Source organism: Aythya fuligula, chromosome 1 (genome assembly GCF_009819795.1).
Source record: "Aythya fuligula isolate bAytFul2 chromosome 1, bAytFul2.pri, whole genome shotgun sequence".
Classification (NCBI taxonomy): Eukaryota; Metazoa; Chordata; class Aves; order Anseriformes; family Anatidae; genus Aythya; species Aythya fuligula.
Window position 1 is genome coordinate 193,047,662 of NC_045559.1, and position 25,573 is coordinate 193,073,234.

Below are 25,573 nucleotides of genomic sequence, written 5' to 3' on the forward strand. Positions count from 1 at the left end.
GACTGGTGCACACTTCGTTGGGTTAGAAACTGGCTGGATAGCCGGGCCCAAAGAGTCGTGGTGAATGGAGCCAAGTCCAGTTGGAGGCCAGTCACTAGTGGCGTCCCCCAGGGCTCGGTGCTGGGGCTGGTCCTCTTTAATATCTTCATCGATGATCTGGACGAGGGCATTGAGTGCACCCTCAGTAAGTTTGCAGATGACACCAAGCTATGCGCGTGTGTCGATCTGCTCGAGGGTAGGAAAGCTCTGCAGGAGGATCTGGATAGGCTGCACCGATGGGCTGAGGTCAACTGCATGAAGTTCAACAAGGCCAAGTGCCGGGTCCTGCACCTGGGGCGCAATAACCCCAAGCAGACCTACAGGCTGGGAGAGGAATGGTTGGAGAGCTGCCAGGCAGAGAAGGACCTGGGAGTGATGGTGGATAGTCGGCTGAATATGAGCCAGCAGTGTGCTCAGGTGGCCAAGAAGGCCAACGGCATCCTGGCTTGTATCAGGAACAGTGTGACCAGCAGGGCTAGGGAGGTGATCGTCCCCCTGTACTCAGCTCTGGTGAGGCTGCACCTCGAGTACTGTGTTCAGTTTTGGGCCCCTCGCTACAAGAAGGACATGGAGGTGCTTGAGCGGGTGCAGAGAAGGGCGACGAAGCTGGTGAGGGGCCTGGAGAACAAGTCCTGCGAGGAGCGGCTGAGGGAGCTGGGCTTGTTCAGCCTGGAGAAGAGGAGGCTCAGGGGCGACCTTATTGCTCTTTACAGATACCTTAAAGGAGGCTGTAGTGAGGTGGGGGTTGGCCTGTTCTCCCACGTGCCTGGTGACAGGACGAGGGGGAATGGGCTAAAGTTGTGCCAGGGGAGTTTTAGATTAGATTTTAGGAAGAACTTCTTTATCGAAAGGGTTGTTAGACACTGGAACAGGCTGCCCAGGGAAGTGGTGGAGTCACCATCCCTGGAGGTCTTTAGAAGACGTTTAGACGTAGAGCTTAGGGATATGGTTTAGTGGGAATTGTTAGCGTTAGGTAGAGGTTGGACTCGATGATCTTGAGGTCTCTTCCAACCTAGAAATTCTGTGATTCTGTGATTCTGTGATACGTGCTCTGTCCAGTTTCAGTCTGAATGCCTATTTATCTATTTTCCTCAAAAACGTTTTTTAACAACAGGCATGGTAAAGGAAGGGTCTAAAAGAGTAAAAGAATGTTACCCATTATCTGAGCTGAGATGTTAAAGCCCTTGGAAGCAGAAGCCTTTGCTTTAGCCTTTAGCTAATAGCAGCCTGCCTAAATGAGGTGTTTGTTCCTTGCAGCATTTCAGACTCTGTAATGACACAGATGCTGCAAAGATTCGTCTTTGCACAGTGCCTGAGAGCTTTCACTTAAATATACTAATGAGTTCTTGCGCTAATCACCTGCAGCTCCCAGTGAGGACAGCCCTGCTATTGTGTGATTACCTCAGTGAAAGAAATAAGAGGTGTCAGGAACCTGCCACGCAGTAATGCAGACAAATTCATGATTTCCTTGTTAGTAATGAAGAGGATGAGGCCATGGAGAAGGTACAGACCCCAGAGAAGGCTGAGGAGGCTTAGAGCTGTGGTCGTTCCTGCTGCACTCAGATGAGGGTTGTACACAAATAACATTGTGATAAAGAAACACCTTTTCCTCATTTTCCCTCTGGATAAAAATTATCCAACAAAGCTAATCACATTAGGCAAAAACAAACGAACAAACAAAAAGATATTCAGCAGAATTTCTTGTGCTGATGCCTTTGCAGATACCTGGACATTTGGCTTCAGAGTTCATGTAGTCAGGAAATATTCCAAGTGATCTTTTAAACAACGATGAGAAAAAAAAAAATAAGGAAAGGCTTTATCAGCAGTGGAACCTGAACCTCTTTGTAGATGTTGACAGTTTTGATGTAAATCCCAAGGTAAAATTGACTGTGCTCACATTTTACACCATCTGAAGTATATGCAGAAAACTCATTATGTATGTATATGCAGGAAAGCTAAGTGCAGGACCCACACCCCATTGCAAATCAGAGCTGGAAGATGAGTGAAATGCCCGTACAGCAATCACTGCAAATTTCTCAAGGAAGGGCCTGATAAAAGGCCTTATAGCAAAACTGTAACAGAGTTGGGGAATTGTGCAGAGTGATAATTTTTCCCATTCAAGGCAGCACAATTTTTCATAATTACAGATTAGGAACTGTATTTCTTATGACCAAACATAAGCGTCCCTCAAGCAACAGCAACGGCAAGAAAGAACAGACTCAACATGACTCTTTAAGCTGTAGTTATATGTAAAGCTGTATTTGCATCACCGGTGCCTGGTGTAACAGTATCACCAAAAATTTCTCTGAGGCCTAAATTCTACCTGCTGCCTCTCAGGTGTCCGTGAAGGGTGCTGCCACCCCTTGATGTGTTCCACATTCTATTCATTTATTGTGGAATTTCCTTACCAATAAGAATTCTGACTGTTCTTTGTAATTGAGGACTCGCAGTTGTCAAAGCCTGTTTCCATCGCTTTGTGCTCAGCTTCACAATTAAGGCACACTGAAATCCTAATCTTTGTTATCCTCTTATGAGGTCCTGGCAAACAGAAATGCTTGTTTCACTCTGGGAACCAGCTGTATCCCATACACCAATTAATTTATTTGGAGGAACACTGTAGAGATCTATCAAGCTCAGGTTTCTTTATGTTTCTTCCGCCCGGGGTTTGTGAATTGTCCCCTGAAAGGTTTCTCATGGGGCTGCAAGCCGCACACCTATCTCACCTGCCTACAGGCTGTAGCAGTGGTGCAAGCCTGTAGGCAGTGGCATTACAGCCTGGGTGGGATGGGTTGGAGTCGTGCTGCATTCACCTGCTGCACGCCGTGCTGCGGTGTACTCATGGCATCCTCGCACTGATCCCTGCCCTGCCAGAGGCCCACAGTGTGGCAGCAGGACCCTCTCTACTCTTCAACCCCACCTGCACACTACAGAGATGGAGCTCACTGCTATCAGGATGCAGAACATGCAATTTCAAATGCAATTTCAAAGCACATTTTGAAAAATCTCCACCATCAAGATAAGCTGCATATTTCCTTTTTTTTTTTTTTTTTTTTTTTTTGTAAGAAGACGAAAGCAATGACCATCAACAAAAATAAATTGCTAATGCTTTTCATTCAGAGTGGACTCTAATCCCTTATAAGGGCACCCAAGAGCCATTAACAGTAATTTTAAATGAAATATACCCGTGCTAGGTAAGTCTAACTAATCAGCTCCTCAATTATACTGGCAGAAAGATGTATTCCAATTACCAAAGTACTTTCAAGTGAATTAAGGCTCCTTTCTGTACCGGCTGTGGAGGTCACTGAATGTTCCCATGAATCCTTGCATGTTTACATTAAAAAAGCACACCATGATCTTTGGCAAAGGGACTTGCTCTAGGTTAGTTCAGCTTTTGAGCTTGTTGCCATAAATACAATAGAAAACCAGCCAACCATTGCAAAAAAAAGTCAAGAATATCTTTCAATACTTTTCCTTCCATATCAGCGATTAATCAAAATTACATAGGAAAAGCTTTGTGAATGCGAAATAAAATTAAAAACACAAAAGTGCAAATACTGATCATGCTTAATAAGCATAGTGTTCATGTTAGAAAGGAAGCTGGGTTCTGAAGGCCTGAATCACGCCCAATCCACGTGAAAACATGCACAGCTGGGACCTAACCTTGAGGCCTGCTCAGGCCACGTCCACACGCAGCTGCTGGCCCTGGCTCCCATCTGCTTCCCCTCAGCCAGACACCACATGGGCTCCACAATGCTGTGAGCACCTGTTTATACTGTAATTATTCCATAAGTCAACTGCTCGACCATTCCCACTACGGGCTTCCCAAACCATTAAGTACCTTGAGTGTGCAGAGATTCTCCTAGCACTCGAGGCTCATGCGCTACACGATGCCTCGATGTGACCAAATGAAGTCTGTCTTCACAGAATCACAGAATATCCTGAGTTGGAAGGGACCCTTAAGGATCATCAAGTCCAACTCTTGACACCGCACAGGTCCACCCAAAAGTTCAGACCATGTGCCTAAGTTCACAGTCCAATCTCTTCTTAAATTCAGACAGGCTCGGTGCAGTGACCACTTCCCTGGGGAGCCTGTTCCAGTGTGCAACCACCCTCTCTGTGAAGAACCCCCTCCTGACGTCCAGCCTAAATTTCCCCTGCCTCAGCTTAACCCCGTTCCCGCGGGTCCTGTCACTAGTGTTAATGGAGAAAAGGTCTCCTGCCTCTCGACACCCCCTTACGAGGAAGTTGTAGACTGAAGTTGTAGTCTTCAGGCTTTCTAGTAAGAAATGTGCTGTCTCCTCCTTTGGCAGTTGTTAGTTTGGTGATAACATGGTAACACTGTGTTAATTTAACAGGAATTCATGTATTTTTACATTTAAATGCTCACCGAAATGCCAAAATACAGCAAGCCAGAATATCTGCTCTTCAGAAGTGAGAAATCTTGAAGCTACCCTATGGTGCCAAGTAAAATGGTCTTATGGGCATGTGAGAAACAAGTGATGAGATCTGTTTTAGGGCTTGGTCTATGCCCCCAAAACTAGTCTTGGGCTGTAGGCACTCTGCAAATCAGATGACCTGAAAGCCAAGGAGCCTGCAACTCAATGGGAACAGGCAGAAAATTCTCAAAGAAAAAGTGACTTTTATTTCAAGTTTTGAACTTGAAACTTGTGATTACACATATTTTGTTGCCCTTCATGCCTACTCACAAATTGGCAGAGCTGGGCATCTGTGAGAGCTCGTATGATGCATTTGTGGTCCTCAGCACCAGCCAGAGCGCAAAGGGGCAAGTGCCAGCCCCATGCAGTTCCACGTGGGTGCGGGCAAGGCTGACATCTACCCTGTCCCCTGGCAGCAGAGCCAGCAGTGGGGCAGGCTGGGATTGCTCCTGTTTGTACTCAGTCACCCCCAGATTTACCTCGTGTCCAAAATGTCCCCATGGTGCTCTGGCAAGGGGAGCATTTTCTCCTCGCTGGCTCCTGACTGCTAGGAATATAGCAACGTGCAGGTCACGTTTAGTGACCACCGGTGGCAGTGTGCGGCCTCTTTGCACGTCAGCAGCCACCATTTCGGAGCCCTCACCCACTGCAGTGCTGTGCTGGCACTACCCCAAGAGCAAACACAGCAGGTGAGCACACAACTAAAGGCAATAAAAGTGGATATTCAGAAATTGAGTCTACATAGGCAATTTGATTGGGACCTGCCAGCCCTGTGCATTCTTCAAAACCACACAAAGATGAAACTCAGACCAGAGCCTTTAGCGCTTTATCAACTGCTTTAATTGCTTTGATTTTCCTTTTTTTTTTTTTTTTCCTCTAGACCTTTAACAGTTGCATGGGTATTTGGTGAATCCCTTCAGGAAAGTCTACGCAGGTGAATAATTCCCTTTTCAGCACTAGAAAAGCTGTTGGTCTCTGAGGGAAAAGCCTTGGAAAAATGCTGGGAAAGGGGATGCAAGAAAACTTGCAGAAATCACATCACTGGTGTTACTTCACTTCCAGGAAGTACTGTCTGCTTTGGATCACCAAAATCCCTTCCAGTGATCCATCCACTGAGAATTTTCAGAGGCAAAGACCTCATCAATGACGTCTTGGAACCCTTGGTAGAAGTGGATCAGGTCATAGAATCATAGAATGGCTGGGGCTGGAGCTGGACGCAGTATTCCAGGTGGGGTCTCAGAAAGATGGAGTAAAGGGGAGAATCACCTCCCTCACCCTGCTGGCCATTCTGCTTTTTGTGCAGCCTGGGATATCACTGGCTTTCTGGTCTGCAAGCACACACTGCTGTCTCATGTCCAATTTTTCATCCACCAGAACCCCCAAGTCCTTCTCCAAAGGGCTGCTCTCAATGAGTTCTCCCAGTCTGTACTCATGTCCGGGATTGCCCCAACCCAAGTGCAGCACCCTGCACTTGGCATTGTTGAGGCATTGTTAAGGGACCATTGTTAAGAGGCATTGTTAAGGGGCCCCTTCTGACTGATGAACACTTACACTTGAACATTGAGCCATTGACAGCAACTCTGTGCAGCACTGAAGTGTTATTATTTTGGAAAAAAGAAATGCTGAATCAGAGTCCGAGTTTAAAAATAATAAAGAAATGAGTCTGTGTAGAAAGGCTTTTTATTTTTAAAAACATTTTTCAAATTTTCGAAATACAGTGTAAAGTACAACATAGAATTATGTCTGCAAGTCAGCTTATGCATATCATGCCAATTATTTACATGTAGGTATATACAGAGTGCAGATAATTATTGAAACCACACTACAAAATAAACAGAGAGTTCAATAAGATAATTTAGTAGGACTTTATTAAATATATATATAGTTATTGATTGTATATACTTTCCTATTAAAATACCATATAGTTTCTAAGGTAACCCCTATAAACTCTAATACCTCTAAAATTGTCATAAATATGCTTGAAAAATTGAAGCTATCTGTCCTGTTCAGCTGCTTTGCCCTTTGCTCTAACAGAAACTCTCGTAGTGCTGAGATCATTATGCAGCCTCTAGTGCCAGAACTTTATGACAATTATTGATACAACACTTGCGAAAAGATCAGTTGCTGAATAGCTTTCAGCTGAGACGTCCAAGGGTTGAAGCACCATTCTCTATACTTAACACAGATTATCCTACGGCTTATTAAATACTGCCACATACAGGACAAGAAAAACAATGCTATTATCTTCAGTGACTGAATTACAACATTGTATTAGTAGCTGTTTGGATACCAAGCACCTTATTAAAACAAAACAAAGCAAACTCCCAAAACCCTTGCAAAATCCTATGCAAAAAGAGACCTCCCAACTTGTACTGATAGAGCCTGATCAACAGTCTGACTTTTGCACGAACAGTAACTGGAAGGGCTGCATCAGCAGTGGCTGTCAGGGCTGCATGACCACAAAGAGTGGGACTGAACCTTGCTTAGTTTGATCTCTGGTAACTGAATGATTCAGATAGGGCACTCTGATGAACAACAAAAACAACAAAAGGATAATGCCAAGACATATCACATGTTTTCCCATTAACAGAATATTCCATTTATATTGCATTTACTGTATGGGGGCTTCTGGCCAGCGAAACCTCACTATAATTTGCCAAGGGTCTATCTTTGTGCTCACTAGAGCTCTGAGAGTTTCCATCAGTTGAGAAGATCCACCCCAGCCTGAGGATAAGCTTCCTTACTGGGCTTTCTCTTCTTGCTACTCAAGGCAAAATTGTACCAACTGCTGCCTTAGGAAAGGAAGTATTAGGAACAAGAGGTTTTTGGGGTTCATCATTTATTCTGATCCAACCTTATTAACTAGAAAATAGACTGGTGGGGAAATGTAACAAAAAGCCAATTACTGCCATATAATGCTTTTTTGTTGTTGTAACTATTGTTCTGAACTGCTGAATTTTCTATCCTTTTCTCTTCCTAATGTATCTTTCCTAAAGGCATATTAAAATGAATTCAATTACAGGCAAATAATAGAGATTATTAACAGAAAATATATAAAAGTTAAATAAGTTACTATTACTATCATAGAGTAGACTGGTCAGCAAATCTGTGCGTCATTTTTTTCCAGAAATAATCGAACAAATGAACTTTATAGATTAGTTAGGGATTTAAGTGATATCTATGGTTTAATTTAAGAGTTTTGTTACATAGTATTCTAAATGCCAAAATATGGCAAGGACATTTTAATACTGAACTCATAGGAATTACACAAAAAATATTTTTTCATCTTTATCATTAATAAAAAGTGTGAATATATAATATAATATCCTTTACATATTTATCATACAATATATCAGTCCTTCACACTATTAATTTGATTCATGTTGTACTGCAACATGTACCAAAAGTTTAACATAGAAAAAACATGGCTAATTACATAAGTGGTGGGTATTTTCACAAGACAAACAGCAATCACAACATGTTATCTACCGCAAATTCTACAGTGATATTCTGAGAAAACTGCTATATCCTTTTAGGAAGGATAATTAAAAAAAAAATATAATAAAATTAAACTTTGCTTGTAGAGTGACTCTGACTTTCACAAAAAATAGTAAATCAATCCTATGAACTAATTTAGTTCAGCTTGCCTAACTTGCTGGTAAGGCACTATCTCAGTATTATATCGACAGTTAAATTTTACATGGATTTCTGATCCTTTACAAATATTAGAAGGGATTTTTGGCCAGGGCTGAGAGTCTTGTCAGTAGACATGCCTTGGTGCTGCACTCTTCCCCCATTCCAGTCAGTGAGCACCTAGGTACGTAACTTTCCAGTTCACTGTACAGCTTCTCCTGGAGATAAACTCCCTCTTGGAAAGTCAGGGAAGAGCAGAGGCATCTACAACCCAGCAGTGGAATGATACAGAAAGTGCTTGTTATGTACCGCAGTAGAGAGAAACAGAATAACCCTACTTTCCATTGATACTAACTGTAATCAAGCATGGGAGTAACATTTCCAGATGAAAATAACATTTTAAAGCTAAGCTACTTTAAAATTATTTATGTGATCACCATGGCTGGTTCAACAGAAGAAGGGCCTTGAAAAGTGCACTGTCTTAAAGAGGAAAAGATAGATTTGTTTTGTGAGTAACAGAATGAATGAGATCCCTTTCTCATGAAACTGTCTTCTGCAACTGACTCGCGTGTCTAATGTAAGATGAATGCACGGGAAAAGACACACCACCTCTCTACAGGGATTCCTCCTTCTACAACCTTTCCCTCAATGCTTACAGGCTCTACTTATTTAATCTGTAACTGAACCTTTCATTTTTATGATTTTTTATACGAACTGAGCATCTTTGAGTCTTCTAGCTTGCACTCAGATCGGCTGGTTTCAAAACATACTGTTGCAGAATATCCAAACACATGCAAACATTGTGAGGTTACCTACAATTAGTCTTCTCCTGCTCTCTCTTTTCATTTTGTTTTTGATTTACTCAGACTAAAGCAAAGCAAGCAAGAGCACGCATTTTCTGTTTCACCGTTCCTCAAGAATTTCACAACAATCAAATTCCTTGTAAGAGGCATGAGGGGTCAGAAAAGGATGTTAAACAAAGGTCAGTTTGCCTGGTGCAATTGATAGACCCAGACCACTGCATTTCTCCACATGGGTGAGACACGTGCGGGGCCTGGAACCTCTGCTCACAGCTCTGTCTCCCTTTCTACTCCTCTTCCGCTGCAGCAGCATTCTCCTGAGCAGTTCAACAGAGGGAAGCCTTTTGGCACCCTGCAATTTTTGGATTGTGAAATAACAGTAAAAATACAACGAAACCCATGTTGATCTGAGGGCAACAGCAGCTGCAGGCATAGCTTACACAAACAAATGTTGGCTTGCTTTAAAAATAAGGCTCAGTCTGGTGAAAAAGTCCTTCTCTTCACTTCCCTTCATGCTCTGAGAAAATTTGACAAGCACACGTGTGTGTCTCCACTGCCTGCGATGAACCCTTCATCACAATGTGCTGAATACAGACTGGACTCAAGGTGAGGGAAAACATGATTTGGGACCTAATAAAACTGTTTAGGGTGAAGAAAGAACCCAGATCAGTCAGTCACTAATTCAAGGGGTCTCTCCTCAACTGCCTTACCCACACTGGCCTGGCTTACTGCCACAGACCCCCCCTCTGAAATGCCACACCATTCTTGAAAGGATGTTCTTCCAGTCTCTCCACTTTCCTGAGTGCCACTTGATACTTCAACTAGCGAGAAGGATCCTGCAGGCTTTTGCCACCAGCCTGAATTCCAACACGGATTTTTTTTGCAGAAATCATGCACTATACACAAGTAAAGAAGGTTCTGATGTGCTTCTTAATATTGGCAATAAATCTGTTTTTTAATTTAAACCCCCAAAAGGCTAAGAAAATAATAAAATAAGCAACTGGTAGATTACTGGTGTTTTTAGTCCTAGCAAAAGTTCTTCCTAAAACATTCTGGAAGCAGTGTACATCTTATAAATCAACAGAAGTTTATATACTGATTACTGTTATTGAACAAAGAACTAAGACTGAATAGGTCTATGAAACAGTGGATTCCTTCTGTGCCACTAATGCTGAAAAGCTACTAATATGGTGCTTATGTATCTTGTTTTTCAACAGGCCACAGTAACTAGCCAAGTAAGCACTGCATGTTTTCCCTCAAGGTGTAAAAGAAAGAGGTTCAAATTTAGGAAGCTGCTTATATCTTCTTCTTTTTTTTTTTTTTTTTTTTTTTTTTTTTCCAGGCCCACCAAGAGCAAACAATGGGTATTTACAAAATCTTTATCAACCAAGGTTATTCTATTTTTTTTTTTTTTTTCATTTTTTTTTTTAATTCCATGTAACGGAGGAACATTTGCCAAATAATTTAGTGGAAGTCAGAAGAAATAATGCTAAGTACTTTTGTCTTATTTGAAATGGAAAAAAAACTTGAAAAGGACTTTTAGTTACTTTTTATCTAAGGTTTCAAAACATATTGCTGCTTTTCATTGCTCACTTCATATCTACCAGATATGAAGATTGAATATCTAGCAGATATTCCAGATTGAGTATCTCCTTGTTTTCTACTGCTGTTGCTCTGAGATACACCAAGAGTATCTTCCACCTGACTGCTATTACAGAAATACTAGTTATTATTATTCTTATTTATATTGATATAGAAAGGAGGAAATAAATCTAAGAAGTACTTGAATGAAACATTCATTAAACACATCACATTTTGAATGAGCACTTACTGCTCAGGCAGTGTATAATCTGATTTCATTATCAGTTACATAAATTCTGTAACATATTGTAATCTCAATGACTAACAAGTTCAAACTTCTGATTTATGGAAGACTCATTTCTTATTTGAAATGATTAGGACTAATCTCAGAATTGATTTTTCTATGGGAGCATTCAGATCACAACAGAAACATTACTTACATTAGGAAAAAAAACACAATTTTTCATATTAAAAGAAACAGATTGTAAGAAATGTCACAGAGTGCATTGCCTCTAAATTTCACACTTCTCTGAGCAACATCCGAGAACCTGAAGGTCTGCAGCTAAATGGCAACTTTTTTTGATTTTATTTCTGTAGTGTTCCTTACCCATAAAAGAAGAACAGAACAACCTTTTGCAAACAATGGAAGTTATTTAAACAGAGTACCGTCTTCAGTACAGTAACTGTTAACTGTTTCATTACATTCTGTTCCGTTGATAGGGAGCTATATAACCTGCAGCTGCAGTATCTGAAGGAAATCTACCACTCTCAGCTAACAGGCTGATCCCATATCTGTGTCAGATAAAAATCATAGTGCTTATTATTTGTTACCATGGATACCATGAAGATATTGCTGTCCATTGAAGATTACTAGAGGAAGACAACATAATTCTCAGGAACGAGTCCTGTTTTGCCTTCGTAAGTTGCTTTTAACCAGCCTGGTTCTACTGATGGATACACTGTAAAAAAACAACCAAACAAAACATATTTACAATAAATTAAGACAGTTAAAAGACCCTACATGTTTCATATATTTATTTAATCAGCTTTTATTCAACAGCAATATAATAATCAAGGCCAAAGCCAAGAGCTGGAAATGGAATTACATTCTCTTATCTTGTGGGTACCATTCTTTTTTTTTTTAATTATTATTTGTTGGCTGGTGTGTTTTTCATGTAAACAAAGAATGTAAAACATCTTACCATTGGAAAATATTGCCCCCTGTGGGAAAGACAGCTCATGACTATGCTCAGCCTTACAGGAATACATGGCTTTTGCTTGCCTGAAAGAAAAAGAAATATATATAGGTTTGAAAAAATAAGGAAAAATGTATGAAAAAATGGAGTGAAAACCTAGGAAGTGTAGGAATAATAAGCTGCACAAATACATAATGATAACAACTAGTTACACAGTAGTTCAGAGGAGCAGAATTATAGCAGACAATAACTTCTGGCTTACTGCAGTTATCAAGTATGTTATTGCAGAAAATAGAGCAACATTCTACTTGAAATTTAAACAGGAATACAATAACATTAAAAAAAAAACACAAACACTTTTGTTCTAGTTGAAACTGTACTTCAAACATATATAAACTGAGCAAATTCCTTGAAGCAAGTAATGGACTGCCTGGAGAGAATTTCAAAGAGATCATCAAGTTATTAAAGGTCTAATGACATGGTTTGTGAGAAAATACAGTTGATTACTCTACAGAAGAAAATAACAAATATAAGAATATAATATATAATTATAATATAATATAATTATAACAGCACTATTCAGACATCTGTAAAAGAACTATTTAGATACATCATGATTTGATTACAGAGCAGGACAGATTATCAGTCACCTGGTGATATGGCTTCTAGCACCATGCTTCTACAAAGCACAAAATGAGGGATTGAACATAAAGATGTGTTGCTTAAGAGTTCTCACTAGATTCCTGTGCTTTACCTATAACAGTAATACCTTGACTTTAATTTATATACTGGAAGCAATTTTTGTATGACCCCACAGTTTTTCTGAGTTCTTTAACCTTATCGGAAAACCACATTATGCCAAGCAAAGACGAACCTGTAGATCATTTCACCTTTGTATGATGGAATAGGGGGCTACCAGTTCAGCTTTCCTTCCAGCCAGCATTTATCTCAATGACCTAGTATGTGACCTTTGGTGAAGTTTTAAGTTTTTGGCGTACTTTTTGAGAAAGTGTATATGCAAGTGACCTGTAATCTATTCTGTCTTTCCTCCCACAACAGTGAGATAACTGAGTCATACATCATATGAATGATAGTGCCTTATCATAAGCCTTAGTGTAAGGAAAAGACTGTTTTATTTGTGTACTGCCATTGGTCCATTGCTCTTCACTGTGGAAGTTCCACACTAATCTGGGGAGACAGACTGGGACATTTCTTAAAGGGCGCAGAGAGCATCCCTCTACCCTGGCCTTACACCCTGGAGCCAATCAAGACTATCACGTCGTGATTAATCTGAATCTCTAAAAAGGTATGAAAGGGGATGCACATGTGAGCTTTCAAGAAATGATCTAGTAAATCCTCTCCATGATTTACAAATATTTCCTCTGTTTTGTATAATAAAAACACTACTGTGGTGTGCTGCTACATAGCATGATTTAACATACTGTGTAATGAGAAAGGGCATGCAAAATATCAATTATGTCTTGGGACTACAAGGCCATCATATGGGGCTATGTTTTTGGATACTATTGGTTTACTTTGGTGGGGGAGAGAAAGAGAACCAGTTCTAAGCAATGTACATTGCTTAATACATAAATACATAAAGCCAGTAATTCCACTTGACCTCAATATCACAAACTACTTCTTGTGTCTTTTTAATTTAGATATAACAAAAATTATCACAAAAAATATTTACTGCCACCACACAACATCCACTTTATATCCACTCTCATTTCTAGAGAAGAAATGAAACCATCAGTTCCTGCATAGGCAAAAAAATTAATTGTGCTTTTCTTTAAGCACCAGCATTAATATTCCAACAGGAAGTACAGTTACTGGTTCTGACTCGGACCCTGATCTTACATAGACTCAAGGACTAAATATTCACCATGAAATACAGTCACTGCTATGAAGAACTTGCCTTCTACAGTAAACAGGACAGACAGACAAAAAAATCAGTAAGTCTTGTTACTCTACATAATATATATTTATAATATATAATATAAGTAATTATGCAATATATTATATAAATAATATGAATAATAAAATAAATAAAATATAAATTATTTTAAACCAAGATCATTATTTTATCAAAGTAATTATGACAGAGTGCTAAAAATGTTCTATAATATACTGACCCAGACTGTTAACATTCAGAAAAACACACAAACAAAACAAAACAAAACAACAACAAAACACATTTAATTCCTATGCGGCATAATAAGGATTATTTTTTTAATGTATAAAACAGCAGAATAACTGTTATTAATGAATACAATGGAAATGTTAATCAGATAATCGGTCATGAATTTACTATAACACAGGAACAATTTTGCACTTGATCATATGTGGCACCTCACCACTTAGTGGCATGAGTATTGAGCCAGTTTCCCATGTTAAAAATGGAACATCTGAGTAATACTGTGATATAAGACATTGAAGGCAACTGTAAAACAGAATAGCAATATGTAAATGAGGGAGAATTGTCCAAGCTATTTTCAAAATATGGCATGTTTTTTTTAGTGCCCTTAGAAAGTTAGTAAAATGAAATTATCTCCTGTATGCTTGTATGTCTAGTAAACTACTCTGTTTTCAGCTTCTAATTTTTCCTGATCCAAATATGTTTATCTTAAAAGTAAAAAGAAGATAAGAAAACATGAACTCTGATTTGCTCAGTTCTCAGAAAGAGAAAACTACCCAGCATTTGGCAATACACAGATACACAAACACAAGGTATAAAAAAATCACCCTCTGAAAAGCTCTGAATTACTGGATTCTTCACATTATCTTCCCACTACCTTGCTCCTGATACAAAGCCTAAGAATATTTACTTATACTTCTGGAGCAATTTTCAAGCCCCTGGTTATTCCTTCCACACCCAACTTGAGAACTTAGGTTCTTTGTCTTGCTGCTCACTTCAACCCTATCCATCTAGAAGCAATGCTAAGGAAAAGGGCTCACAGACTCCTGGGCAACTTCTTCTGTGCAATTATGAAAATGGATATTGTTTCTTATGGTGTTAGTGTTCTCCTCCCTGCAATCAAGTCTGCTCATTAAAAAGCATGTGATGACATCACCGTCATCTATTATGGTTCTCTTAAGATGATGCTAACCTTCTGTGAAGAGTGTAATTCATAGTGTTGACTTCAGAGAAAAAAAAAATCAGAAAATGGTGCCCACATTTCCTAGAAGTTTCTGCTTTCCATGGATATTGGATTCTATCCATTTTTAATGGATAGAATCCAATGGAGAAAAATCAATTTTCCCTTTTACTACCTTTTATAATTTTATTTTGAGACTGTAATGACAAATTTATACTAGTAGTCAAAGGATTGGTACTCATCAGATCAGAAATTATTTTACTTGACTATACATGGTCAACAACAACTGAAGTACTTTTAATAACCTATTTTAACAGTTATAAATAAGCTTTAAAATTATGCTCCTGCCATAGTAAGTTTTCAGTCTAGAAAGACACAGACAGAAGCCAGATGAACAAATCAGGGAAAACACATGAATTTCTTTCAGATGACTCATCAGTTAATACTATCTTGCAGGAAGAAGAAAAGTTTGTCGACTCGTAGAAATGGTAGATTTATGAGTAAGTAGAAAATGCTGGTCTGGGCTGGAAACAGTATTCCAGTTTTTTAAGGAAATGCAAAATATAGCATGAAAATAAAAGCAGAAGTATGACTGGAAATATTTAGTATTTAATCATATGGCTGGGAGGGAAGCATGGAACTAGAGGATTTCATGTTGCCTTTCTATTCCTATTACAGTCTCAGCCTTTCTATTCCTATTACAGTCCCAGCCTGGCACCCACAGATCCTGCTGCCAAGCCAGGGCTATTGGCTGTCACCAGCTCCTGTTCCCTACTTTTGTATGTATTCTCTTCTAATGAAAATCCTTTATGATGCGGTTTCTCATTTTATGTGCACCTCTAAATCAAAGTCAGTGTTGGTGCATTTTTGTATAAAAGCTGTAATACAGAAAGCTCAGGCTAGGTAATGGCAATATTTCTGAATCCAGTAAGAAAATTTCTTCACCTCTTTCAGTCCCCAACAAAGATTGGTCCCAGAGTGCACAGTACCTTAATACCACAGTATGGGAGATGGACAATTAATAAACTTGATGTCAGGAGTTAATGAATGGGATGAATGAGAAGTGAAAATAACTCTGAAACAGGAAAAAGAGAGCTCAGGCTGGACAGGGCATTGTATTTTGGTCTTACCTGTCCAATCCTAAAACATGTACCATGGACTGTCAACCTTTCTCTTTCTGACTATAATAAACCTATTCAAACTGATGCCACTATAAGGGCAAGTGTATACAAAGACTGGTAACAACCAGCCCAAATAATGACTAATTTTTAAAAAAGAAAAAAATGTGTGGGGATACAATTTCCATAGTTGAGACAGTGCATTACTCAAAGTCAGAACGAAGTGGTGCAAAGACTACCTGGAAGAAGGAATTAAGTCAGTCCAGGTCACTGTGGTGGTAAAGCACTGAGTCTGAAATTATCTGATGGAATACATAAGACAGTATGAGACTGCAAAGCCACATAGATACTTTTAATCCATCTATTGTACATGTGATTATGAAATACTGTTTCAGGTAACAGATGCTTAGAGTCAGAATGAAGCTACTTAGATACTACTTTGTAAGTAGTAATGTAAGGTAAGCAGTAGCTATAAATTTTAAAACCATTTATGTATAGCAGCATAAATTACCCCTGCACAGAGGTCAACACAGTCCTGACTTAAATATTTCTGGCATGAGATCAGCTTAAAAACAGTTTCTCTGTCTTACACTCTGCCCTGCATATACTCCTTAGACAGCAGAATTAGGAACACAGAAGGCCTTTCTAATTGGTGGATCAAATGTAATTATCATGAATTCAGAGCAAAAAAGAATATACTAAGGACTCAATTCAGGCTTCATCTCCATAGCATGCATGAGAAGGAAATATGAGCCGGCTCTGAAATGCAAAATCTCAGTCAGACTTGAGCAGCATTACAGGAACAGCTGAGCTGCTTCTTATTTCTTCCTCATTTTGCTTGCTGACCTCTCGTTTTCCATTCTCCTTGTTATTGTTGCTCTTCTGCTTTTCTTAGGAAGGCTGAAGTAGAGGAGCTATTAAGTCTTTCAGCATTTTCTGCTTTCTATCTGCTCCTCCATATCCATTATCAAGCTGCTACATTTTTCCTTTATCAGATTTTGGCTTCTTACATGCTTTTTATATACAGATAGAGATGGCACAGGTTCTGAGGGAACATCAGGATAGAGTTTACAAGAAGAGAGCAATACAAAATAAGAGAAGGAACAAAGATGGAAGTAAAATGATGCAGTACTGGTGAAGCAGTCATTGCTCTTGGCTTAGGTCACTGGCTTAAGAACATTCCAGTCTCTTCTTTTATACTTTTCTTCCTTAAATTAATTCCCCGTTCTTTTTATCCCTTTCCATTCACCATCGCACTGTTTCTTTGGTCTTCTTATAGTTCATCTACTACACAAAACAAGAACAGCCTTGATTCCTGTAAACCACTTCTCTCAAACAAAATCAGCAGGCCTTTGCAGGTCAGCTTTCTCCTCTCCCCTGCTAGATCTGTCAGATAAGACAGCTGTATTCCACTACTGCGCATCTCAGCGCACACTGGCATCTTTGTTTACAACTATGCTATTTTATTAATATATTTGAATTCTTCAATTAACATTTCATTGCTCAACAGTTCCAGTAAGATCGTGCTATCGCTAAGTAGAATGATGGACAAAAACATACAATTTATCTCAAAAAATCTGAAATGCAGGGACAGTGAAAAGAGAGAGAGACTTTCCCCTGCATCCACTTATTTGTTTATCTGCTTTAGCCTATTAATTGTAGTCTGGTTAATGCAAAATACTACTGCTTCCTAGACGAACACTTATAGGAACATTCTAGCTTCATTCTATGTACAAATAGGCCAAATCCACCAACTAAATGTATATAATTACAAAGAAAATGTAAGTAATTCCTGCTGCAGACTATCACAAAGAAAGGGCAACAATTTCTCCAGATAAGTAGTAAGGCAGGAGATGTGTGATGGGAATAACAGGGATCCTCAATAAATTAATCCTGAACTTTCTAAAGCAGCTGTTATTCAGCACTTGACTACACAAGCACATTATCATGAACTAGCAGGTTTACTACTCTGCTGCAAGTATGTATATACAAGCAGCTAAATGGAATAAATACAGTGCCCTCATCCTGTTAATTTACTCTTGTAGCTGTGTTCTTAGGCAGCTCACTAATCTGAGCATCTCTCACTGCAATTTCCTTACAGGAAAGTATAGACAGGTCACTAATATATATGAAATTTAGTATTCTTCTGTAGAAAGGATAAGTTTAACAAACCAAGACAGCTTTGCATGCCACATGATGCTGTTCTGAAGACACAGAACAAAGCTCCAATGTTTCTATTTTAATCTCTGGAGCCAGAAAAACACAAAGGATTTTACAAGCTGTTAAACAGTATGAGATACTTACCGTCCTGGAGAAGCTTGTTTAAGTGAACCAGCACTTTCAAACAACTGGGCTCTTGCAGCCACTCTGAAAATAAGGAAGCATCTTGCTTTATACTTTGCTCATTAATTAAACACACAGAGTATCAAATCATAGAATATTCTGAGCTGGAAGGGACCCACAAAGATCACTGAGTCCAACTCCTGCCTCCACACAGGACCACCCAAAAATCAGACTCCATGTCTGAAAGCACTGTCCAAACGCTTCTTGAATTCCAAGAACTGCTCAGTGCCATCACCACTTCCATGGGGAGCCTGTCTCAGTGCCCGACCACTCTCTCAATGAAGAACCATTCCCTAACACCCAGCATGACCCTCCCCTGTCCCAGCTCCATGCCGTTCCCTCAGGTCCTGTCGCTGTCCCCAGAGAGCAGAGTTCAGCACCTGCCCCTCCGCTCCCCTTGTGAGGGAGCTGCAGGCCGCCATGAGGCCTCCCCTCAGCCTGCTCTGCTCTGGGTTGAATGAACCAAATGACCTCAGCTGCTCCTCATATGTCTTGCCCTCTAGACCCTTCACCATCTTTGTAGTCCTTCTTTGGACACTAATGGTTTTCTATTTGTTTATATTGTGGTGCCCCACATTGCACCTGTTACTCGAGGTAAGGCTGCACCAGTGCAGAGTAGAGCAGGACACTCACTTCCCTCAACTGGCTAGCAATGCCATGTTTGATGCACACCTTGATGACTAATTTCACTTTTAACCATCTAAAGACAAGGAAACATGTTTTTTTAAAAAATGTTTTAATTATTCAGGCAGAGATCAGGTTAAGAAAGCTGAAGTCCTATTAGAATTAAATTTGGCCAGGGACATCAAGGGCAACAAAAAAGGCTTCTATAGGTACATCAGTGATAAAAGAAAGACTAGAGTAATTGTGGGCCCTCTCTGGAAGGACACGGGAGACCTGATTACCTGGAATATGGAGAAAGCTGAGGAATTCAATGACTTTTTTGCCTCAGTCTTTGCTGCCAATGAGCTCTAGCAATGTAGTCCAGACCAAGAAGGCAAAGGCAGGGACTCGAGAAAATGATGAACTGCCCAGTGTGGGAGAAGATGGTTGGTCAACACTTAAACACCATTTCTTACAAGCTCAAGACTGGTGCACCCCTAAGAGTAAGAAATCAGAGCAAGGTGGCCAGAGGCCTCTGTGCTGCCCATGTGCCCATGGAGAAACTCAAAGGCAAGAAGAAAGCCTACAAAATGTGGAAAAAGGGCCTGGCCACTTGGGAGGAATACAGGAACACTGCCAGTGCCTGCAGGGATGAGACAAGGAAGGCTAGGGCCCATTTGGAATTAAAACTGGAAAAGGAGGTCAAGGATAACAAGGAAAGCTTTTTAAAGTATGGGAATAATAAAAGAAAGCCAAGGGAAAATGTGGGTCCACTACTGAATGAGGTGGGTGCCCTTGTAACAGGGGATGCTGAGAAGGTAGAGATACTGGATGTCTTCTTTGCTTCAGTCTTTACTGCCAAGTCTGCTCCTTGGGAATCCCAGATCTGGAGGTAAGGGAGAGAGTCTGGGGAAAGCAAGACTCCCCCTTGGTTGAGGAGGATCTGATCAGAGAGCGTCTAGACAAAATCAATGCACACTAATCCTTAGGCCCCGATGGGATGCACCCATACTTGCTGAGGGTGCCGGCAGGTGTGATTGCTATCATCTTTGAAAGGTCTTGTAGAATGGGAAAGGTGCCAGATGATAGCCAATGTCACACCAGTCTTCAAAAAGGGCAAGGAGGATCTGGGCAACTGCAGGCCAGTCAGCCTCACCTCTGTCCCTGGAAAGGTGATGGAACAACCTGTTCTGGATGCCATTTCCAAGCAATTGGAAGAGACGAAGGTTATCAGGAATAATCAGCATGGATTCACCAAGGGAAAATCATGCTCGACCAACCTGGCAGCCTTCTGTGATGTCATTACCAGCTGGGGAGATGAGGGGAGAGCAGTGGATGTTGTGTATTGTGACTTCTGGAAGATTTTTGACACTGTCCCCCACAACATCCTTGTAATGAAGCTTAGAAAGTGTGGGATAGATGAGTGGACAGCAAGGTGGATTGAAAACTGGCTGACTGGCAGAGCTCAGAGGGTTGTGAACAGTGGTGTAGAGTCTAGTTGGAGGCCTGTAACTAGCGCCGTTCCCCAGGGGGTCCATACTGGGTCCAGTCTATGTCAACACCATCAGTGACCTGAACAACGGGATAGAGTCCACCCTCAGCAAGTTTGCTGATAATACAAAGCTAGGAGGAGTGGCTGACACACCAGAAGGCTATGCTACCAGTCAGTGAGACATCAACCAATCAGGTTGGATTAGGCTTTGAGCAGCCTGGTTTAGTGGAAGGTGTCCCTATTCATAGCAGGGAGGTTGGAATTAGATGATACGTAAGATCCCTTCCAATAAAAAACATCCCGTGATTCTATGATTCACTTAGAGAAACAAAGGAAATTAAAATGTTGCATTTAAATCCCTATTCAACAGAATTCTTAAGCGCATAACCTAATTTAGGCCACTGAATTCCACGTGCTCCAGAGCCTTGCTGAGTCAGCAAGTAGGAAAACCTTAGCACGCTATGTTTAAAATTATATTCATGGATGACCAATGGATATACTGGACGTGCTTGTTATTCCAGTCTGTTATTTTCATGCTTGAACTCTGAGCTGTTCAGGTGTACTTCCGTTTAAGTTAAGACACATCAATTTGTGAAATAGCTACTGTCATCTCTTCCAGTTTAAGAAGTGAAGAGGCTTAACAGATTCCTCCAGTATTTGGAAAATTTCTTGGTGTTCTGCAGTGATTATGGAAATAATCACTGTGCCACTTGCTCATGGCACTAGAGAAGGCCTGGGACAGTCAAAATTACAGCAATGATCTTCTAATTCTTAAGCTAGTGCTATAAACACTAAGAATCATTGCTAACCTAAATCTCAACCAGCTAAATTATAACCTCTATTGTTAGAACTATCTTCCTCTCAAGAAAAAAAAACATTGTCAGAAAAAACACACACCAAAGATCTCAACTATTGATCATGCAACAACTGAAGAAATTTCAGATTTTTTTTAACCTCACTCCAATTTTTGACCTACAGTAATAAGATCTGATGATCTTCTTCACTTAACGGCATGAGCAGTAAGCAGCAATTGTGCTCCTTGAAATATTAAATTTCAGAAGAGTGAGAGATAATAATACTTATCACTTTCCAAAGATCCATGTCTTCATTAGGGACCTTATCTATAGTCTAATGAAGTAAATGGGAGTCTTTCAACTGACTTTAGCAGACTGTGTTGTGTCTCCTTTGTTTACTTTACAATTTTAATGAAGCTAGATAACTAATTAATACATAAAGAAAATTTCAAATCAGGTATTCATGGGTGCTTTTTTCTACTACTTATACTAGCTCTTTGGGATCCCTTCATAGTAGACAACACTGTAACAATTCAAAACTGCAATGGGCCTTGACTTACACAGATCCTGGTCTTTGATAACCATTACTTGATGCAGTATCTAATCTTAATCTCCTGCACATTTTGGGAGGCAAATCAGGGTTTGCTGGAGCCTTTGGTGTATCTTTGGTATCTGTTGAAGATAAGCTCTGTATAGATCCACTGTAGCTTTTGTTACCTAAAGAAAGCAATAAGGAATATTAAAGCTAATTTGAAGTTATTTCACAACACATGCAACGCAAATAATTTTTTCTTAAGAAGCAAAATAGGGAGAAAGAACTTACTAAGTAAGTACTTACTAGAAGAAAAAGCCTTTCAGACAAAGAGCTAGGAGAAAAGGACCAGCAGCAAGGATGAAGAAATGAGATTAAAATTGTAAAGGCTAAAAAGTTACATTGCACTTAAATGGCTAGATAGTACTTTAAACAAAAAGTGAAAATGACCCCCCTCAACATTTATAAAGTAGTACAATGCATACAATTGTAGAAAAATTAATGTTGGAGGGCACCTCAGGAAGTTATCCTGTTCAAAGTCTTGCTAAAAGCAGTATTCACTAAGAAATGAGATGATATTAATTTGTAAGAATTAATATTTCAGTATTCACAGAAGCTTCATGAAGCTTTTAAATTAAAAAAATATATTAAGAACTAATAATTAAACTTTCCTAAAACAATTGTTACTGTAACTTGATAAAACAAACCTATAGCTGCAGAGACTGTATTGTACAGAGAAAAAGTCCTTTTAATGAACACAAGGTATGACCTCGTGCTTTTTAAGCTGATCTGTGGACTGCTACTTTGTATATACACTTGCAAGACAATAACTGAATCCACATGTACTTCTATGTTTCTTTATTCCCAGAACAACAGATGCTTAATGATGCTTTTAAAGGCAGTTATAATATAGAGGTCTCTGTAATTATAAAAACAGTACCTATATCAATCTTGTTATTAATTAACACTTGCTCATATAAGGGAGTTGTAGGAAAAAACTTGTACACACCATGAGGGACACGGGAAAGAACTTTCTTTAACTTTCAGTGCTTCCCACACAAACACATATTTACCCTACCTGTACTTCTATTACTTATCATATTGACAACTCAGTGTCAAACTCAGCACTAATACTTTGTCCACTGGAGCTCATTGTTTCAGAGCTGACTGTTGATCTTCATAATCCAAAACATTTCAAGACAGCGTCTGTTCTAAAGTAATTTCCAGATAGCTGTCAATATTCTCATGTAGAGGTAAAGCAAGTGTCTAAATTAAGAAGCTCTAATTTCAGCCTTCTCTATATTGTAAGGACCCTTTCTACAGGTTTGTTTGGAACACAAGTGCTTCTTAGGTGCTAGGAGGGTGTTCTTCAAATCAGCATCCTTCTTTGACTGAACAGGAAGACTGCTTTCCTAACTTTCACATTGAAACTGGATTCCTAAAGGTGGGTTTGAAAGTTCATTGTTGTTCCTGAACATCATGTCCATCCATATACAGACATGTTCAGCCATAATCTTGTGTTCAAGCTACTCTACTTGCTGTATTGGATAACAAAAAGATGCAGGTATGGCAGAATGAAGACTCTATTCTGTAAGGAGGGTTTCAGATGTACATTTCATGCCATGGACAAGCAGAGACAAAGCTGTTACTCACTAGATACATTAAGCATAATGGATTTTAAATTTAAATGCTAGCTTTGATCATTATCAATCATGTTGCACGGATTCGTTCTTCTGACACAGGGATAAACCATAGCTACCAACTCTTCTATATTATAAGCCAGAAATCATCTTGCAAGTTAGTAGCCTCAGTGAAGCACAGCAGGACAGTGAGTACTCTAAATTCGGAGAAAAAATGTTATCTTTTAAGCTGTGTGAACTGTACAGATGACAACAGAAATATGCCAGAAGCAGTTTGAAAAGTGAAAGAACACACCACAATAGTTAAAAAATAAACAAACAAGATCAAAGAATATCATTAGATTTCAGACGCACCTCATGTTTTCTGATACCTTACAGTAAATGCAATGATGTCCTAAAAGACCTTGGAAATTACCTTCAGCTGATGGAATTGATCTGAGGGAAGAACCTGAAGATCTTTTCAGCTCGGATAGACTGTAAGAACTCTTCTTGGTCAGATCTGTTGGTGGAGAGGCATTCTCTGGTCCAGTAACAGAAGCTACACTTTGGCAGTCTGATTCCACATCTGTTTTTGTTGCATCCTCTTTTGATGAGGATTCTGGACTTGTAGTCCAGAGGCCCGAACTCTTCTGGCCATTAGAAGAAGGGGGAGAGGCAATCCATGGAATCCCTCCTGATTTCTCCCTGGGCTGTGGGGGTGCACATTTGGTGGTGCTGTTCTGCTCAGAGGAGTGAGAAGAGAGAGATTCAATGCTCCCCATGGGAGTGCTATCTGGGCTGCTGCTGTACGAGTCACCTAGGCAGGAGGGAGGGGAGACGAAAGAGAAATAAAAAGATAATTACATTGTCTTACCATGTACATTTCTCTCATGCCACCTTTAGCCCCTGTACATTACTTGTCATCAAATTCATTAATCTGTGGTTCCATTGACAGTCATTCTCAAGACAAAATAGCAATTTAGTTCCTCTAAGTTTCACATGTTCCTATCTTTAACCTCAAAAAGCTGCATTTTGTGGATATTTCTCTAGAGCGGATGAACATAATGATCTACTGGTGGTACTATTTCAAATAAAAGTTTGCATTTTCAAAGAACTGCCCACAATATATCATTAGGAAATTAAACAGTGTCACAATATCTTTTAACAAGCATCTTACTTTGCTTAATAAAGCAAATGTGGTGTTTGTCTCATTTATGTTCTGAAATGCATAACTCTATTGCCAGCAAGTTAAATACTTAAGTTTTACTTTGTTTACCAAGTTGCTGAGGATCTTGGCAGTCTCTCTAAGACTAGTCCATAAGTCTATCCACAGATGCTATTTTCTGAATCATCATACCTTTCATGAAATCCCTGTCCTGTAGAAGGACAACTCATTCCATTATTTACAACTTTAACATTGAACATTTGATTAATTTCTTTAATTAGACTGATATTAGAGAAGTTGACCTACTTACATAAAAATATGCTGATCTAATTATTTTCAAAGATATTGTGCAACATGAAGTGGAAACATCCTAAAGAAATTTGTTGATATGAGGCTAGGAACATGCATCAGAAATGAGGAAGCACTGGCCTACAGTATAGTGAGAGATGAGTTATCTTAAAGATTGGATTCATAAAAATGCAGTAATAGTCTAGTGAGTCATATGCTAGTTTCTAATAAGATTTTTTCCCCACAGCTAGGAGATATAACTCACAAATTTCAGAAGAAGCAGGGAACGTACATTTTTCATCCACACAGTGTTTTTCATCCACATAGTATTTATAAAATAACAACATGATACAGATACTTTTGCCTCCAAAAGTTTCAATGGCAACAGGTGACTAAAGCCACTTACCAATACTCACAAACACCAGTGTCTTGCCTAGTAGGTGTGAAAGCAGTAGTGCCACTGGAACAGTAATTTGAAATATTCTGTCTACTTCTGCTCAGAATGTGGGTATTCCAGATGAGATTGTGCCCTAACTTACTCCTGACAGGCCATTAGTTTCTTGAAAGTTGCAAGATAGGCTGGAGCACAAATTTGTCAGATACATTTTCTATCATTTCCTACAGCTTGGCATCTATACTTCATTTTCTACTAGCATATAAAATTCCTTAAATTCCTGAAATATAGTTAAATGTCCATCCTTCATTTAAATGATGACTTAAAACCATCTAGCACTTCAGAAATAGCTACTGCTGGAAGCTAGGGCTCTCTCTTATCTGTTTCTGGCACAGCTAGAGATACTCTGCAAGGAGAATACTTGTGCTGCTGCCTCACCCTT

General features: G+C 39.6%; 1 protein-coding gene across 1 annotated transcript in view; it reads right to left on the bottom strand.

The window, feature by feature from the left end:
* Positions 1-10,221: 10,221 nt before the first annotated feature.
* ARHGAP42 (Rho GTPase activating protein 42) overlaps positions 10,222-25,573 on the bottom strand; it is a 168,693-nt gene continuing 153,341 nt past the window's right edge. Inside the window, exons 20-24 of the mRNA XM_032183744.1 lie at positions 23,721-24,101; positions 21,694-21,850; positions 18,206-18,268; positions 11,692-11,771; positions 10,222-11,448 (exon numbers count right to left, since the gene is read on the bottom strand). Coding sequence (XP_032039635.1) covers positions 11,360-11,448; positions 11,692-11,771; positions 18,206-18,268; positions 21,694-21,850; positions 23,721-24,101 — 770 coding nt within the window. The 3' untranslated portion in view covers positions 10,222-11,359. The remainder of the gene's footprint in view (positions 11,449-11,691; positions 11,772-18,205; positions 18,269-21,693; positions 21,851-23,720; positions 24,102-25,573) is intronic.